This window comes from Dromiciops gliroides, chromosome 2, assembly GCF_019393635.1.
Source record: "Dromiciops gliroides isolate mDroGli1 chromosome 2, mDroGli1.pri, whole genome shotgun sequence".
Taxonomy (NCBI): domain Eukaryota; kingdom Metazoa; phylum Chordata; class Mammalia; order Microbiotheria; family Microbiotheriidae; genus Dromiciops; species Dromiciops gliroides.
Genome location: NC_057862.1, coordinates 13675726 through 13694217, shown reverse-complemented (window position 1 = coordinate 13694217; position 18492 = coordinate 13675726). Strand labels below are relative to the sequence as shown.

The window sequence follows — 18492 nt, the reverse complement described above, 5'->3', positions numbered from 1 at the left end:
TAGCCCTCCCCACTATAGCACAGTGCCTCTCACTTTATCAAAAACTTTGCTACAGTCTAGGACGTTCCTCTGATCTCCCAACCTAAAAACCATGGCCAAAAAAAAAGTTGGTCTGGAATGACTTGTTTTAATGAAGTCCCAATGGCTCTTTAGGATCACTGCTTCCTTTTCTAGATATTCAGTCACCATCTCTTTACTAGAATTCTGTCCTATAATTTATTAGAATTATGCTAGAATTCTTCCAGGAATTAAAGTCAAGTTCACTGGCCTAAAGTTGACAGACTCCATATACTTCCCTTTTGTGAAAATCAGGACGTTCACCCTTGTCCAATCTTATGGTACTTTTCCCAATCTTTTTCTTCCAAATAACATTTGCAGTGATATTTTCTTTCCAAATATCATTGGCTCAGCAATCAGACTTTACAATCTTCTTAGGTGTGATTCTCTGCTCCCAGCTGGATTAGTAGCTTCATAATGCTCTGATTTGGGACTGGGGAAGAAAAAGAAAAGACCATCCCCCAGCCTGAAAAGGTCTGCTTCCACAAAGCTCTCCCCAGCCTGGGATCCTCAACTACTGGCTGTTCCTAAACACAGACCTAAGAGGCATGAGTGATTCTCTCAGACAATCGGGAGATGTCTCCTACATGGTATCAGTTGCCTTCATCCAGTGACTGAGGTTCTATAATCTCCTCCTCAAGTAGATCAAATTTGTATTCACACCTTGTTGTAGAGTTGCAGGAAATTTCTTCACACCTGTTCACAATTTGTGATTTCACTCTAGATCCTCCATAATTGTATCACCTGGATTGGGGAGGAGAATTCCCTCTCACTTCCATATATAAAGAAACTGAACCCCAGGATGGTTAAGGGTCCAAACTTACAAGGGAAGCAATCTTCAGGCTGGGGATCTGAACACACATCCTTCAAATCTATATTTAAAACTTCTTTCCATTGAAATCAACTGTTTCTTATGCAGAACAGTTCCAAGACCCCTGGCTCTGCAGTCCAAGAATCCAGGCTTTGATCCCCACTCTGAGGCTTACTATTATGTGACATTAGTCCTGAGGCTCTCTGGGCCTCGGTTTCCTCCTCTGTAAAATGAAAGAGTTAGACTCATTGGAGGCATCAAATACACAGCATGAGATTGCATTCACCTCTGAATGTAGCCCAAACAGATGAAAATGGAAATGGAAAATATTTCATAAAATAAAATTTTAAAATACAGTAGGGTGGGGCAGCTAGGTGGTGCAGTGGATAAAGCACCAGCCCTAGATTCAGGAGGATCTGAGTTCAAGTCTGGCCTTAGACACTTGACACTTACTAGCTGTGTGACCCTGGGCAAGTCACTTAACCCTCATTACCCTGAAAAAAAAATAAAGTAGGTAACATTAATGTGTGTTTTTTCTAATTTACCAAGAAACCTTAGGTGTGGTTTAGTGGCTTCCTCTTTCTATTTGAGCTTGGACTATATTGTCCACTAAGTCCCATTCAATTCTAGACCTATGAAGGAAGGGAATAAGCATTGATTTAGGACCTACTATGTGCCTGGCGTTGTACTAAGTGCTTTACAAATATTGTATTATCTCATTTTACCATCTCAACACCCCAAGAAGGAGGTGCCATTATTACCCCCATTCTACAGCTGAGGAAACTGAGGCAGAGTCACCCAACTTGCCCAGGGTCATACAACTAGTAAGTGAAGTGCCCAAGGCTGTCTTTGAACTCAGGTCTTCTTGACTCTAAGCCTGGTGGTCTGTCCACTGTGCTGCCTGGCTATGATTCTGTGATCTTATAAAATCCATTTGTGATCCCACCAAAATGGACACATGCGTGTGCACACACACATACACACGCATTAAGAAACTCTTCATGAATAATTTGTTTAATCACTATTTATAAGTCTTCAGTCACTCTTGTCAAGACACCAGAGGTTCTGCTCTGAAATTACTTGCTCTTCTGGATGGCATCAGCAGAAGTCAGTAATGAGACTGGATGATTATGGCTTTCTCCCAGTGCATCCCACAGCTTCGCAAGATTCCCAGACCCACACCCCAACACCCACCGGGGCGTGTGTGCAGATCCACGTTCAGCCTGTTAGCACTAAGTGTCAGGTGTGAAGGGGTAGGTGGCAGACGCCGATGTGGTGGTTTGTCCCCATCCTCCACCAGTTCCATGAGGAACATCAAAGAGAAGGGCTCTTTCAGTCGGTTATCAGCTCCTCACTGGGGACCCACCACCCAGAAAGGGGCTGAGGCCCCTTGGAAAGCAAGAATCACAGCCGGCTGCAGGAAGTTCTGCTTCCGGTTATGCCCAAAGTAGCGGATCCTGTAGAGGCCTGGCGGGGTGGCGTCCGCGATGTGCCACTCAATCGTCACATTGCTCTGACCAGAGGATCCTTTGTGCCAGTAAAACCTTATGGTAAAAACAAAAGAATAAAAACTTCTGTTGTTATTTTAATAAAATGATGTGTTTTTAGAAAGTCTGAAAGAAAGAAAGATGCCCGGGAGGAAACCTCCTGCTTAGGAGGAACAAACAGGGAAGGTGTCTGTACCTTAGAGTCGTACTGTGTTGCCCAGGACAACTAGAGCTTCAATAACTAGCTTAGAGACACAAAGGATGGTGGGGGGAAGAGCCTAGTATGTGTCAGGCATTTTACAAATATTATCTCATTTGATCTTCCTAAAAGCCCTGAGAAGCAGGTGCTATGATTATCCCCATTTTGTTGTGGAGGAAACTGAGGCAAACAGAGGTTAAGTGACTTGCCTAAAGTCATACATAGGTATTTCAGCTCAGGGCTTCCACTCTATCCACTGGGCCACCACCTGGCTGCTTCCAGCCAGTATGTGCCCATAGCAGGGGATGAACCCCAGGCTTCCCAGGCTCTCTAAATAGGTGAGCTCACTCACTACAAACACATGCCTAGCTTTCTAGAAAACTACAAGCATAGGGGCAGCTAGGTGGCGCAGTGGATAGAGCACCGGCCCTGAAGTCAGGAGTACCTGAGTTCAAATCCGGCCTCAGACACTTAACACACACTTACTAGCTGTGTGACTTTGGGCAAGTCACTTAACCCCAATTACCTCACTTAAAAAAAAAAAAATTTAAAAAACTACAAGCATAAACATCTCACTACTTCAAGACAGCTAGGTGGATCTGAAAGACCTGACTTCAAATCCTGCCTTGGACACTCACTATCTACCTGTATGTCCCTGGGTGACTCACTTAACCTCAGTTTCCTCATGTGTGGAATGGGATGATTATAGCGTTTCCTCCCTGGGCTGTTGTGAGGATAAAATGAAGTAAAATTTGTAAAGCATATCGCCAACCTTAAAGTGCTGTATAAATGCTATTGCTAATAACTATTACCACTTCTACCAACCTAGGCTATAACCCTCCATGACTTTAGTTAGATCAAAGTCTTTGAATTGGAAGGGATTGTCTAGTTCAAAGCTTCTTAAACTGTGTGTAACTGAATGTGGAGGGCTGGTAAAAATTTGGCAACAGTAAAACGTTATGTAAACCTATTTGACATACCTATATACCCAGGGTTGTGTAAAAATTTATTGGGCAAAAAAGAGGTTGTGAGCGGAAAAAGTTTAAGAAAGCCCTGGCCTAAGTCTAACCCTGGGCAAATTACTCCCCTCCCTCTTTCTGGGCCTTTCTTTCCTCCTCTGTGAAATGGAAGGGGGGGGGGGGTTGCACTCAGCACCTTCTAAGCTTCCTCACAGCTCTAAGTCTCAGATCCTATGAATCCCCTCATCTTACATTTGAGGAAACTGAGGATCATCAAGATAAAGTGACTTATCCAAGGCTTCACAGTTAGTGAATAGCAAAGCCATAATTTGAATCCAGATCCCTTGGGTCTTTAAGTGTTATGTACAAATTATGGAAATGGAAAGAATAAGAACATCAAAATGGACCTTGAAATCTGAGAAATTATAACCACCAAGTTGGGTCCCAAATAAGAGATGTAAAAATGCACCTTCTTCCCTACTTTGTAGAAGCAGGGGACTGTGGGTGTGGAGCACAGCATATGATGGCAAACACAGTGTGTTACTGGGAGGTTTCCTCTTTTTTATTCTTTATTAAAGGCAATAGCTCCCAGGAGGAAGAGAGGAGGGGGGTAATCCATTGGAAATATAGAAGCAAAAGATATCAATAAAAAGTATTTTAAATAGTTGCTATGTAAAATATATAAATGGAATGAACAACAACAAAAAAAAACCCTTTGATTGCTATGAAATTATAATGACCAGAGGCAGCTAGGTGGCACAGTGGATAGAGCACCAGTCCTGGATTCAGGAAGCCCTGAGTTCAAATCCAGCCTCAGACACTTGACACTTACTAGCTGTGTGACCCTGGGCAAGTCACTTGACCCTCATTGCCCTGCAATAAATAAATAAAATTTTAAAAAAGAAATTATAATGACCAAGCTTGACCCCAAAGAAGAGATAAGAGAATGCCCTCACTCCGTCCCTTCTTTGCAGAGATGGGAGAATATGGGCATGGAAGAGTGATTCTAATAGTGGATCTGGTTCATGAGTTTGTAACGATTGGAATGACGCCACCTGCTGGATACTTACTGTAGAAGAGTTCTGCCCATGAAGGGAAGGTCTTTGAGGGCAAGACCAGGAGTCAGGAAGTGACGCGGGCTAGTGGGAGGAGGAAGGAAGAGACTGGCGCTCAGTCTCGCGCGCTCTTGCCTTTGGACTCTGGTGGAGAGCGGAGCTAAAAATGTGCTCTCCCTTTAATAGATAGAAATCTAGGCCTTTCTCTCTCTCTTTACCAAATTCTTATTCTCCTTAATAAATGCTTAAAAGTCTAACTCTTGCTAAAGCTTATAATTTATTGGCGACCACTCATTAGATATTTTAGACAGTTTAGCTAGAATTTTAGCCCTTAACAGATGGCTGACCACGAAGAGGAAAGCTGAACCTCACTTCTGATCTTCCGGTTGGGTAAGAAATTTCTCCTACCCTTTAAACTGCTAAGTACTGGTGTACTGGCTGTGTTTTCCTTTAAATTTTTTCGAATGGACCTTTTAAACTCCCTAATTACCCTATTTTTTATTTTAGTCTGTTTAACCAGACAAATGGGAGATAAGATCATGTTAATGCTTTGTTTTTGTGGATTTTCTATTTTTCTTTTTCTTTTTGTTAAAAGAGCCAGCAACTTACTCACACAAGGAAATATCTCTCCCTCTCCCAACCATGCTTTTCAGAGAAACCTGAAGAGATTCCTGCAGCTTTTCCCAGTTCTAACACTAATTGTTGCTCTAATTTTGCATGCCTGGAGGCAATGACCCACCCTCTGGAAGCTTTTAATCCCCTAGCACCTGGAGGCAAAGTGGGGGAAGAGGAATCCAGGCCTGAGTTCAAAATCAAGTCTGATTCAAATTGCTCTGGTCCCTCCCCTCCTCTCCAGACCCCACCCTCTACTCCTCCCATGGCCAAGCCCATTGCTTCCCCTGCCTGGGAAGTCCAGAGATCTGATGCGCATGCTCAACTTTCTCTAACTACATTTGCAGCTTCAGGCTCAGCCCTTCCCCAGCCTGGCTGTGCTTCTGAGACAACCTTAGAAAACCCTTTAAATTCCAGATATGCTCGTTTTGTTGATAATTTTGCTAACCTGCTTTTGTCTTTCATTAGTAATCTTATAAAGCATTTGTATGGTGAAAAGACTGACAGACAATATAGAGGGGTTAAAGAAGAAAAATTTAAGCTGTATAAGAATGACAATCATCAACATAGTTCAAGACTCTGCTTCTTTTGCCATGGAAGGGTATATATTGTACAGAAATGTAAAAGTAAGGGGCAAGGTATTGATATGAGTGTTGGGGATTTTAGATATCAGAATCAAAAGTGTTCTGAATTCACTCAGAGTAATAGTATCAGTTCAGAGGTTACATAGGATTTCTATGCTATTATATATACATTTTGAAATTAATGGTATGGGTTTATTTTCATAGAGATTTTCATGCTTTTGAGATTGTGACTTATACTTAGTTTCTAAAACAAGGAGAATATTTGTAAAAGCTTTTTATAGTCATGTGATCAAGTTTATATTTTATAATACTCTTATTGATATTAAGTTCATATTCATTTAGATTTCCTTAGTTTGAATTTCACTGTATTTTATTGTTCCATGTGTATTTTCTTCTATTCATTTGTCTATCTAATTTTGAAACATTGCAAGATGGTTTTGATTTTATTATACAATGTTAATTCTAGGAGTATTGTGCTCCCATATTCTGAGTTGTTTGTTTTGTTATTTTTTCTCAACTGATTATTTGATCAAACTCTTTAAAGCATTTCCCTGGCAAATTGGTTGCCATGGCAAGTGTAAATTGATTCTAGAAGTATTATTTTTGATAAGCATATTCCCAAAAAAAAAAAAAGAGGGGAACATTTGTAAAAGTTTTCTATTTTCAAAAAAAAAAAAGTTCTTTGAGATTCTGTTGTGCTTTAACTTGTATTTAAGTATGTTCTGATTTTTCACAAAAGTAATTGTATACTAAGTAAAAAAAAGGGTATTATTTGAAATTGTTGCATAATTATATATTATATTTTGAGTCAAGATGTATTCACATTTTTGCAATCATTTATTATCCTCAATTTTAAATCCATATGAGACTTGGATTATGGGAACTTATCATTTAAGACATTAATTGCCTTTATTCTGAGTTATCAGATGCCAGTTGGCCAAGATGCCATCCAATCACAAGAGGAATACATGCAAGAGCAGACACTGAACTGTCACATGAGGGGAGACATGCATGAAGTCAAGGTATGGCCGAGGGAACGGCTTTTGACAAATGTTGAGGTTGGATTCTCTTGGTTTAATATTTTATTCTCTTTTTCCCCACAATATTGTACAGATGGCTGGAAGTATTCATCCCACCCATCTCACTTCTACACCTGGCTTCTATGCTCCCTCCTATATGCCTGATGCCATGGACCATCTCAATCCCATGCATCTGATTAAGTCTGACTCAGTTTCTTCCAATATGTTCGGTGGCATGGACATATATTCCATCCACCTATTTTAAGCCTGGCATACTGTATGGGCAGTACATATTGCTCAAGTGTGGGAATGCTCATATCCCATCATTTCTCTGTTCTTTTATGGTAACCCCCATAATTATCTCAGGTGTCATGATAAATAACAGTGTTGAATTTGGCCTTGACATCTGTTACTAATTATATTAGATTTTAAAATTTCTCATAATGGCATGAGGATAATTAGGCAGATGATGCAAAAAGTGATGAAACAGATAAAAATTATTTTTAATAATTAATATTGCAGCAATTGTCTTCTCAATTACCCTCCATAAGGGGGGGGACTATAGTAATATTATAATTTTAAAGAATGTTTCAATTTTTGTTTTATTATATGTTTCATGTGTAACAACTAAGATTCTGTATTCCCTTAGACATGTTTTTGAGAACTTTCATTGTTTGATTTTATTATTGACAAAGCTATTTTAAAGTTGTGTTAAGCTCAATTTTGTAGGAAATTTCCTGGCTGATTACCAGTATCCACACATCAACCCCTGAAAAGACTTCCATTCCACGACTACACCTAGAGGACATCTGAGAAAAGACTTCAGAGACTTTAAATGAACAGTTTTGATTTGTTTTTGTTGGGTTTTTTTCTCTTTCTGTTATAATATACACCATCTGTAACATGTATTCTCTGCAGAGGCCCTCCCTTTGCAAGACTAATGTCAAAGCGTCGGTTCATGAGGACAAAAAATCACCCCTCTGGACAAAACTTTCCTCTCTTCCTTTTCTATATTGTTGTTCACATATTATTAGTTAGCAATAGTTATTATATTGTTTTTACTGTTCCGTCAAGGAAACATTTTGTTTCTTGAGGAACAACAGGGGGGACTGTAACGATTGGAATGACGCCACCTGCTGGATACTTACTGTAGAAGAGTTCTGCCCATGAAGGGAAGGTCTTTGAGGGCAAGACCAGGAGTCAGGAAGTGACGCGGGCTAGTGGGAGGAGGAAGGAAGAGACTGGCGCTCAGTCTCGCGCTCTCTTTCCTGAGGACGCTGGCGGAGAAGGGAGCTAAAAATGTGCTCTCCCTTTAATAGATAGAAATCTAGGCCTTTCTCTCTCTCTTTACCAAATTCTTATTCTCCTTAATAAATGCTTAAAAGTCTAACTCTTGCTAAAGCTTATAATTTATTGGCGACCACTCATTAGATATTTTAGACAGTTTAGCTAGAATTTTAGCCCTTAACAAGTTGTTTAGTCTTGTTGAATTGTTATGGGTTTTTTCCCTCTCTTTTTTCTTTGCTATAAAGAATTGGGGCATGGGAAAGGATGTAAAATGAAAATGATGTAAAAACTAAAGATGTCACCAAAAATTCCAAGGATGATTTGCTTTGGCCCCCAAATTTACCTCTACCATGCCCCATCCCTAGCAGCCATCCTGGTGTGAGCCCCTCTGCATTTTGCTAGGCTGGCAAACACAGGGTCCATCACTAGGATCGGATTCAAAGCCTTTCCAGCTAGGTGAATCCTGTCAGAGCTTGTGCCCTCTGCTGGAATAGCTTTCAAGAAATCAGGGTCACCCCTGAGCCAAGGTGAGACAAAGTAGAGAAAACCAATAAGACAGTTGGTGAACCCAGTGCCATCCATTTAGCCCTGCACAGCCAATGGGTCTCACCCATTTCTCTTGTCTCTCCAGGATTCAGGAACCAATTCTTTTCAAGGTCTAAGAGACAAGACGGTGACTCACCTGGTGTCCCATGAGGCATCATTATGCACTGTCTGCCACACCGCTGAAGTGTTATCGTATTTCTCAACTGTCAAGAAGGTGTGATCTGTCTAGAATATAAATAAGTGAACAGGTTGGACCTGAAAATACCCAGAGTGCTGCTGACCCTAACCTGGAAGAGGGGGTTATGGGTAGGAAAGACAGAAGTGATAAGAGGAGACTGTAGAAACAGGGAAGAAGGAAGGGGGAAGAGGATACCTTGGTGGGTAGTTGGGCAGTCCCTTGTGGCTTCAGGGAGTGCTGAGTCACATCTGTGCCCAAACTATATCTGGAGCACATCACACACTGAGGATCCAGTTTGGGTAGACAAGAGGGACCAGAGACTCCCTTTCCCCTTCTCCCTTTCCCTTTCTCCAAAGGTTGTGTGTGCCATTTACTCACATCCCCCTCCTCCTTTTCCTCTGGGCTTGGGTTTTGCTTTTAAAGCTTACTTTGTTTCTTATGCCATCAAATGGGATAAAGCTTTGGATGAAAAGAAGTATTAAACTGTATGTTATCTTCCATTTAATGATTGCAAATTGAGGGGAAAGAAAGAGGATTCCTTTTCCTAGAGATGCAAAATATTTGATTCAGACTGAACCTGGGGGCCGGGCAGCTCATTTGAAACAGCTGGACAAATAGGAGACTCATGTTGAACTGTTACAGAGCTGGCAACGAACTCCGGATTCCTGCGCCCTTAAAGGTTCTTCGAAACAAGGCAGACGCCAAAGGGGTGGGAACGTATTTGGAAAAGAAAAGCACCTGGAGAGCAGTGAATGGGCGGAAGGGAAGCCAGGTCCACCAGCGTACTGGATAATGAGCAGGTCAGTCTTGTCTGACTCCCCAGTGCTATCTGCTGCTCACATTTGCCATATTTCGGACTTCCTTGTACACATGTCTCTTCAAACGGAATGCAAGTTCTTTAAAGGGCAGGGACTGTATAAATTATGCAATTAGTGCCTTGGACAATGCCTAGTACATGGTAAGTGCCTAATAAATGCTTTTCAAGTTGAATGTGCCTGGGATTTGGATAAGTTTGGGAGGAATCCAAGAACTCTGCTTTGTGCTGACTTGGCTGAGAACAAGGGCTTAGGGCAACCAGGTAGCTCAGTGGGTAAAGCACTGGACTTAAAATAGGGAAGACCTGAGTTTGAATTCTGCCTCAAATACTCGTCGGCTGTGCAACCCTGGGAGGGACCTCTCCGTGCTTTACTTTCCTCATCTGTAAAATGGAGATGGCAATAACACCTGATTTCACAGGAATGTTGTGGGGATCAAGTGATTTAGCATATAGAAGGTGCTTTGTAAACCTTAAAGCACGAGATCAATGCCAGTTTATTATTGTTATTATTATTATTATTATTATTATTATTATTTACAGTGAAGCAGGGGTTTAATTAGCCAGGAGCCCTGTGTTAGGACACCAGGTTGAGGAACCCCAGAGTTCTTTCTTCATCCCTGCCTGCTTTTCCCAAGGCATACTTAGTTCCATAAATGCAAATGACTGTGCAAATAATTTACCTAGAGGTGCCAGGAGGCTCTTGAAGGAAAGGGATCTGTTTTCACTGTTAGCCTTTCAACTTTGGGCGCTGCTGTTTCTCCATGGCAATGACAGAGAACATATTTCCCTGGCTGCCTGGTTCCCATGGATATCAAATAGGCTGATTAATCATATCCTTTCCAAAGAGCCCTTTGATATCCTCCGGAAAATCATTACATAAAAATGCAAATTGTATCAAGCATCGTTAGGCATGGCTCTTACTTGCTTTTTGAAAAAGCAAATTTCCAAGAGATCCAAAATCCCCCAAAGGGCCAGATTGAGACCAACAACTGCTATAGGAGAATGACATTTTTGTGACTGGTCAGAGAGAGGAGGCGGGGCTCGATGCGGGGGGCGGCGCAGGGATGTTGTTGAGCAAGAATGTCCACCAGCAAAGAGGCAGAATGCCAAACGACCATGGAGCCTGCCCAGACTGGCCATCCGGCAATGAGATCTAGGGGTCTCAGATTAAGCCAAGATCGCATAGCGCCCAGGCCAACAGTGATGCTATAAAGCATCCCCTTTGAATAAAGGCATCTAGACTGGTGATGTCATGGGCACAGGGAACTTCTGATGTGGAAATTCCTGATGCCAATGGCCATTGACAAGACATGGGTCACTCAGAGTCTTAGAGAATGACTTGAGAACACAAAGAGGTCGAGTGACCACTTGCTCGGGGTCACACAGTTTGTTTCAGGGGCAGGATCTAAAATTCCAAGACTGGCTCTTAACCCAGTGAGCCACTCTGACTAGCCTTTGGAAAGGGCAATGAATTATAGACACATTCAAAGGACCAGCAGGACAGCATCAGGGAATGAAGGCTGACCTTGGAGTCAGGAAGAAGGAAATCGGCCCATCTTGGTTGTGTGAACTTGGGGATGTCACAAAACCTCTCATACCCCAAACAGTGCTCCAAGATCTGAGAGACTGAGGAAGAGCCTAATGACGGAGCGAGTTTTCATGATGCCAACAAAACCACAGGTCTAGACACATGTATGTGTGTATATGTATATGTACATGTACATATATATGTATATGTGTGCATCTGCATATATATATATGAAAGGTGGTTTGGCCTCATAGAGAGGGAGCAGGCCTTTGAGTCAGCAAGATGTGGGTTCAAATCTTGCCTCTGACACTCCTCATTGGCTGTGAAGCCTTGGAAAAGTCAATTAGCTGCTCTGGACTTTCAGGTCTCAGCTAAGACTCTTGGTTAGAGCAAGTGCCAATCCACATTGGAGAGGGAGCCTCCTAACCTGGGGTTCTCTGTACCAATGAGATCACAGGTCCTAGACCCCCCTAAAAATGTGTATGTGCATGTCTAATATGCATATGTGGCATGCATGTTTGAATTTGTGTGAGTCTGGTACACACATATGTGCATGTGGACATGCATTAGATTGCAAACTCCTTGTGGGCAGGGACTGTCTTTTGCCCCTTTTGTAGTCCCAGCTCTAAATACAGTGTCTGGAATATAATGGGCACTTAATAAATGTTTATTGATCAATATTGCATGTTCATGTGTGCATATATGATATGCATGTTTACATATATACCCTCCATCAACATTGTTTTAGCCAGACCAGCAGTCTCATGGATGTGGGAAATATGTAAGTACATATGTAAGCACATGTATTTGCATAAATACATATGTATTCGCTGTACTGTGTACAGGAAGACAGGGGGACAGAGACAGATGAAGAGAGAGACAGAGAAATAGAGACAGACAGAGAGGAGAGGAAGAGGGAAAGAGAGAGCAGAGGAAGCGAGAGAGGTTGGGGGGGCACATCTCATACAGGGCGAGTTTTTACATGTAGACAAAGTAGACAGTTACCCACCCAATGAGATTTCAGAGGCACTGAAGCCTCACCGCCATATTCCCTCAACCAAAAATATTTCCCCCTGCAGTCTGCCATTATGGCTGAAATTCCCAGCATGTGTGAGTGCTCCAGCAGTTAAGCTGAGCCAAGCTTTTTAATGACATCACCTCGTTCATTGTCATGGCCTTTTTACCTCCTCAGCTTCACCCTGTCATGTAAGGGAGAAGGACCCAAGGGGAGCCGACTGGGCAGCCTGAAGGTCAGGAACACAAAGCTCCGTCCCAGACCAATGGCGCTGTCCCAGAGGACCGTGAGTTGGCAGGAGACAAAGTCTGGGCATTGGATCCACATGAATGGGGGGGGTCAGGAAAGCACAGGGAGGGGGTGGGAGGCATCCAAAGAACAGTGCAGGAATCTAACCCCATTTTTCCTCCAGGACGTCTCTGTGTAGTAGTATAGTGATGCTCACCAGGTTCTCGGCTGAATTCTTCGGGTTAGCACCAACAAACATGACCTCGGCAACCTCGCCCTGAAGAAAACAGAAGTTACCTGGTGAGATACAACGGGACATTTTTAACAAACAGCCAACCTCAAAAGAGCACTTTACTTGTGTGGGCTGATGAGGAGTGAGATGAGCAGAACCAGAAGAACATTGTACACAGTATCATCAACATCGAGTGTTGATCTACTGTGATGGACTAGATTCTTCTCACCAATGCAATGGCACAGAAGAGTTCCAGCGAACTCATGATGGAAGAGGATCTCCAAATCCAGGGGAAAAAAAACAACTGTGGAGTATAGATGCTGAATGAACCATACTATTTCTTTTGTTTTTGGTGCTGATGTTTTTCTATTTTGAGGTTTTTCCTCATTGCTCTGATTTTTCTCTTATAACATGACTAATGCAGAAATAGGTTTAATGTTATTATGTGTGTGTATGTGTATATATATATATATATATATATATATATATATATATATATATATATATATATATATATATATATATATATATATAACCTATATCAGATTACCTGCTGTCTAGGGGAGGGGGGGGAGGGAGGGGAGGGAAGGGAGGGAGGAAAATCTGAAATTGGAAAGCTTGTACAAACAAAAGTTGAGAACTATCTTTACATGTAACGGGAAAAAAACTTTATTAATTTAAAAACATATTTTTTAAAGTTATTGGTAGGGGCAGCTAGGTGGCACAGTGGATAGAGCACTGGCCCTGGAGTCAGGAGGACCTGAGTTCAAATCTGGACTCAGACATTTAACACTTACTAGATGTGTGACCCTGGGCAAGTCACTTAACCCCCATTGCCTCACCAAAAAAAAAAAAGAAAGGAAGGAAGGAAGGAAGTTTTTGGTAATAAAAAGATAAGAAATGTGAAAAAAAAAGAGCACTTTAAAGTTTGCAAAGTGCTTTACATGTATCTCATTGAGCCTCATATAACAACTCTGGGAGCCAGGTGCAATTATGATCCCCATCTTACAGAGGAGGACACTGAGGCAGACAGAGGTAAAGTGACTTGCCCAAGATCATAAAACTATTAAATGTCTGAATCTGGATTTGAACCCACCTCTTCCTGACTCCCAGCCCAGTACTCTACCCTCTGCACAGTCTGTATTGCCTCCATATTTTGTAGAGTTGCTTCTGCCCCCTACCCCTCATTAACTCATTTATTTTGTATGAGAGGCAGTGTGATGTCATGAAGAGAGAGCCGGGCTCAGAGCCAGAAAGACCTGTTGGGTGTGAGTCTTGCCTTTGGCCCATGCTGAGTCTGACCCAAGACCAGTCACATAACTGACCCCTCAGTCCCAGAGAAAGGGCCAACCTGCATTGGAAGAGGGGGTTTCCTCACTTCAAAGCAGCCTGGACCCGTTGCCCATCCCTCTAGTCTGTGTGTAGCCATATTTACATGCTACAAGCTTCTTAAAGACTATGACTGTTTCATTTCAGTTTAATTTTAATTTTGGGCACAGCCCACGGCACACAGCAAGCACCTACTACATGCTTCTTGGTTGATTTTTATAAAATGGAAAGAGCACTGACTCAGGAGTTGGAGAACCCACATTCAAATCCCAACAATGGCACGCCCTGCCTGCATGACCTTGGACAAGTCACCTACCTTCCCACATCTCCTCAGGTCCCATTCAGCTGGCTCTGGGCTGATTTAATTTTACTTTCTAAGGTCCCCAATGGCTAAACAGACTCTATGGGGAGCAAAGAAGAGAACCAAAAGTAACAAGCAAAAGTTTCCAAGAGTCAAACTCTGGCCACATGACAGGTAAAAGGCTCCCGCCTTATCCCAAGGTAAATGCATTGCTTTGGGTAGGAGAGGCTGGATGGCCACTTGTTGGGTGTGTTATAGTGTATGGGAGAGACTAGACGACCACTGGGCTCATTTCCAACTCTGACATTCTGTAACTTGGAGAACAAATGCTCCTGACTGGCCCCCTCCATTCGTGACAATTATCAGAAAATTCTTCCAGTCTCCAGAGGGTGATAAACAAAGGCTCACAGCCCACTGGCTCCTCCAGAAACCTGAGCCCACCTGCAGTTTGCACCAATGGTAAGAAACAGGGAGGATGCTCAGACTGCAGACGACTCATTAAGTCCAGTCCTGGGGTACCAAGCATCTCCCTGGGGCTCCAAAGTCTCGAAGATGGGCTGCGGCCCCTTGCAAAGGAATCTCTCCATTGATCCTGAATCCTCTCAGCACAACTAGACCCTGGCCTTGGGCTCCAATCCAACCTTCTCTACAGACTGCTGAAAAGGTGGACATGATCCGATTGACCTTATAAGAATGGCCTTGGGGGCAGCTCCTTGGTGCAGTGGATAAAGCACAGGCCCTGGATCCAGGGGGACTTGACACATACTAGCTGTGTGACCCTGGGCAAGTCACTTAACCCTCATTGCCCCACAAAAAAAAAATGGTCTTGCTCAGACACTCCAAGGTGGATGGGTGCAATTCAACATGGCTCCCAGGTGAAGAGCAGGGAATGCACCACAGATGAAGGACCAGCTGACTCCATGAGCCAGGCACAGGAGACAGCCAATGCCAAAGCAGAGACGGGAAAGGGAACATCACAACATTGCCAACTACCCACACTGCAAACGACACCAGATCTGAAGTCAAGAGACCCGAGTTTGAATCCCAACTCAGCCCAGCTTAGTACAGTGCCTGAAACATGGTAGGTGTTGAACAAATGCAGGCTGATTGTGACCTTAAGGCAGGTCCCCACTGGCCCCTGGCCTCAGGTCTGCTCATCTGTGAAATGAGAGGGTTGGCCCGGACACCTTCCTAAGCATTTTTCAGCTCAGAACCAATTAGCCCATGATTCTAGCCATTCATCTGCTTGGAGTCAAGGAGCCATCTGTGGCCTTTGTCACTGGAGGCTGTGGAGACAGACGGAGCTGGCGTCTTACCAGACCCCTTTTTCCTTCACCTCTGAATGAAGCTTCTCATGACTGCCCCAGCATCCGTGTCCTCGCTGTTCAACACACAGAAGCGATTCGTCAATCATTGGTGGGAGAAGAGAACCGAACGCATTTGGTTTTAGAGCAGCAAAGATACAGGCTAAGAAGGTCTCTGGGTTGGATGGAATCTTGAAGCTGGCAGAGCCTCCCAAGGAAACGCCCCTTCCACATCTGGAGAAGGGCTCAGCCAGCCTGTGCCCAGGTGAGGGGGACCTCAGCCCCACCCCAGGGCGGCTCCTGCACGTTGGGGGAGCGTCATGGCCAGGTGAGTCTCAATGGATGACTTGGCAGCTCCCATGAGCAGCTCTGAGGCCGCGCAGAATAAGGACTTCACTGATGGAAACCTTCCTTTTCTTCCTCTCGCTCACCTCCTTTATCCAATCAGATGCCGTATCTTGTCATTTCTCCAGCGAGCCCCATCTCTACTCACACAGCTGCGATGCTCATCAAGGCCTCCATCACCTCTCGCCTGGACATGAGGCTGCATCTCTCTGACCCACCTCTCCCCATTCCACGGCATCCTGTAGTCAGCCAATAACCACTGATTAAATGGCCACCATGTGCCAACCACTAGGGATACAAAAAGACAAAAGACAGTCCCTCCCTCCAGGAGCTCCCCATCTGATGGGGGAGACGCGAGCAAACAAATAGTACAAACAGGCTATATATAGGATAAGTAGGAAATAATTAACTGAGGGAGGCTCTGGAATTAGGAGGGAGGCTTCCTGTAGCAGGTGGCATTTTAACAGGGACTCCAAGGAAGCCAGAGAAGACCGGAAGTGGAGAAGAGGAAGAAGAACAGTCCAGGCAAGGGGGCAGCCAGAGAAAATGCTGGGGACCCGGGGTGGGGGGGGCAGCAGGGAGGCCGGGGTCACTGGGCACTGCCAAAGTGACTTTTCCATAGGGCTTGTCTTCCCCTTTAAAATGCAAGCCCCTTGAGGCTACAGACCATTTTATGTTCATTTGTGTATCCCCAGCCCCTGTAGCACAGTGCCTGGTATGCAATAGACCTTAATGAAGGCTCTATGATTCTTCCTCAATTCTTTAAAGTCTGGGATTTCATCAGTGGGTACAGTCCCTCCACTAATGCAGGTGGCAGCCCATCTATGGCTTGGTCATCTTTAAGAGCTCCTATAGAGAGGCAGCTGGAGGAGAGAACAGAGGGCTGGTCCCAGAGAAAGGATAACCTGGGTTCAAGTCCCACCTGGGAAACACCTTGAATGTGTGGCCTGGGCAAGTCACTTCATTTCATCTTGATGCTCAGGCACTCTCTAAAAGGATAACCTGAAAATCTGCCTTGACAGAGGGAGCTTCCTCAATGGGGTTCCCCTGCCAATTACACTCACAAGTGCAGACAAACCAAGTTTGGACAAAGGAAACCCATGGCTTTGGTGATGTCACTTAACTGCTGTCTGCCTCAGTTTCCTCCCTTGTAAAATGGGGACAATAACAGCACCTATTCCCCACCCCCCACCCCAGGGCTGTTGTGAGGACAAATGAGGCATCTGTGAACTATTCTGCTGTCTAAGTGCTAGCTATCACTATCAGCCTTGTTCCCAGAAGTTCACAAAGTACTTTTGTACCTGCCTTTTGAGTCTGATGATAGCTCTGTGAGGAAGGCACATCATTGCCCCCTCCCCATTCTACTGATGGGGAAACAACTAGAGAGAGATGAAGTGACTTACCTAGGGGCACACAAAAGCCCTGTGAATTTGGTGCTACAGACCTTATCACTCCCCCTTTATCTGTGGGGAAGCTGAGCCAGGCAGCAAGCATTTATTAAACACCTACTATGTGCCAAGCTCTGTGCTCAGTGCTGGGGATGTAAAGAAAGGCAAAAACAGCCCTGCCCTCAAGGAGCTGACAATCTAATGGGGAGAAAACATGAAAATAACAAATAATAGTTATAGATGTATATGTATGTGAATATATAGACAAATATGTGTCCGTAACCTGTTTTACATAGAGAGACTGTATCTTGTTTATATATACATATATATACATATATATTATGTATGTATATATAAAATAAGGTACAATCTATATATATACATATATAAATAGTGTAAGGAATTCATTGTGATTTGAGGTTTCTATGACCCCATCTTTGCTTCATTATGGTCAGACTGAAAAGATGTAACCTTGAAAAAGCCCCACCTAGGAGTTCCCCCACACCCACATGGGCCTGGCCAAATTATAATGGGGACAGCCCTGGGGGTATGTTGAACTAATTGGAGACTCACCAGGGCTAAGAACCTGCCTTCCGGTGGGGGGGGGAGGCAGGAAGGAAGTGAGAGAAATGTAGAGAGGGAGAGACTACACAGCTGATTCTCCTTGGAAATACAGATTCCAGGTGGTGGTGAGTTTCTCTATCCCCTTTCTCATTGTCCCTGGCTCTATTAACTTCACCTGTATAGTAGATTTGTTCCCATTAATAAAACCTGATTTGTTTGTGGAAAAGAGACTGTTAATCTCCTTTCTTACCCCAATATTATGGCAAGCCTGCCCAACTAACTTTCCCCTTACAATAAAGATTATCTGTACCTTGTTATTGATAAAATATGTAGATATATGGCATGTAAATATACCTTCTTTATAAGACATATATTCTATATACAGATGTGTGTACATACACACACATGCATGCGCACATATGACAATGATCTGGGAGGGGAAAGGGCTTCCGGCAGAGGACAGGTAGAGGGGGGCTCTGACATGCCTTACTCTTGGTCCCATAGCTAATAAATGTTGGAGGTCAGATTTAAACCCAACTCCCTCCTAATACCAAGGGCAGTGTTCTCACCACCACCACCACCACCACCACCTCTCAGAACTGATGGATTTTAAAGAAATAGCTGGAAGATTTCAAAAATATCATCTC

The 18492-nt window shown here is 43.5% G+C and overlaps 1 protein-coding gene across 4 annotated transcripts in view; it reads right to left on the bottom strand.

The window, feature by feature from the left end:
- Nucleotides 1-1928: 1928 nt before the first annotated feature.
- ASAH2 (N-acylsphingosine amidohydrolase 2) overlaps nt 1929-18492 on the bottom strand; it is an 86178-nt gene continuing 69614 nt past the window's right edge. For all 4 annotated transcript variants that reach the window (XM_043987132.1, XM_043987134.1, XM_043987133.1 and 1 more), the window contains 3 exons: nt 12600-12659; nt 8753-8841; nt 1929-2412 (listed from right to left, as the gene is read on the bottom strand). In XM_043987132.1, the coding sequence (XP_043843067.1) occupies nt 2220-2412; nt 8753-8841; nt 12600-12659 (342 nt within the window). In that variant the 3' untranslated portion in view covers nt 1929-2219. The remainder of the gene's footprint in view (nt 2413-8752; nt 8842-12599; nt 12660-18492) is intronic.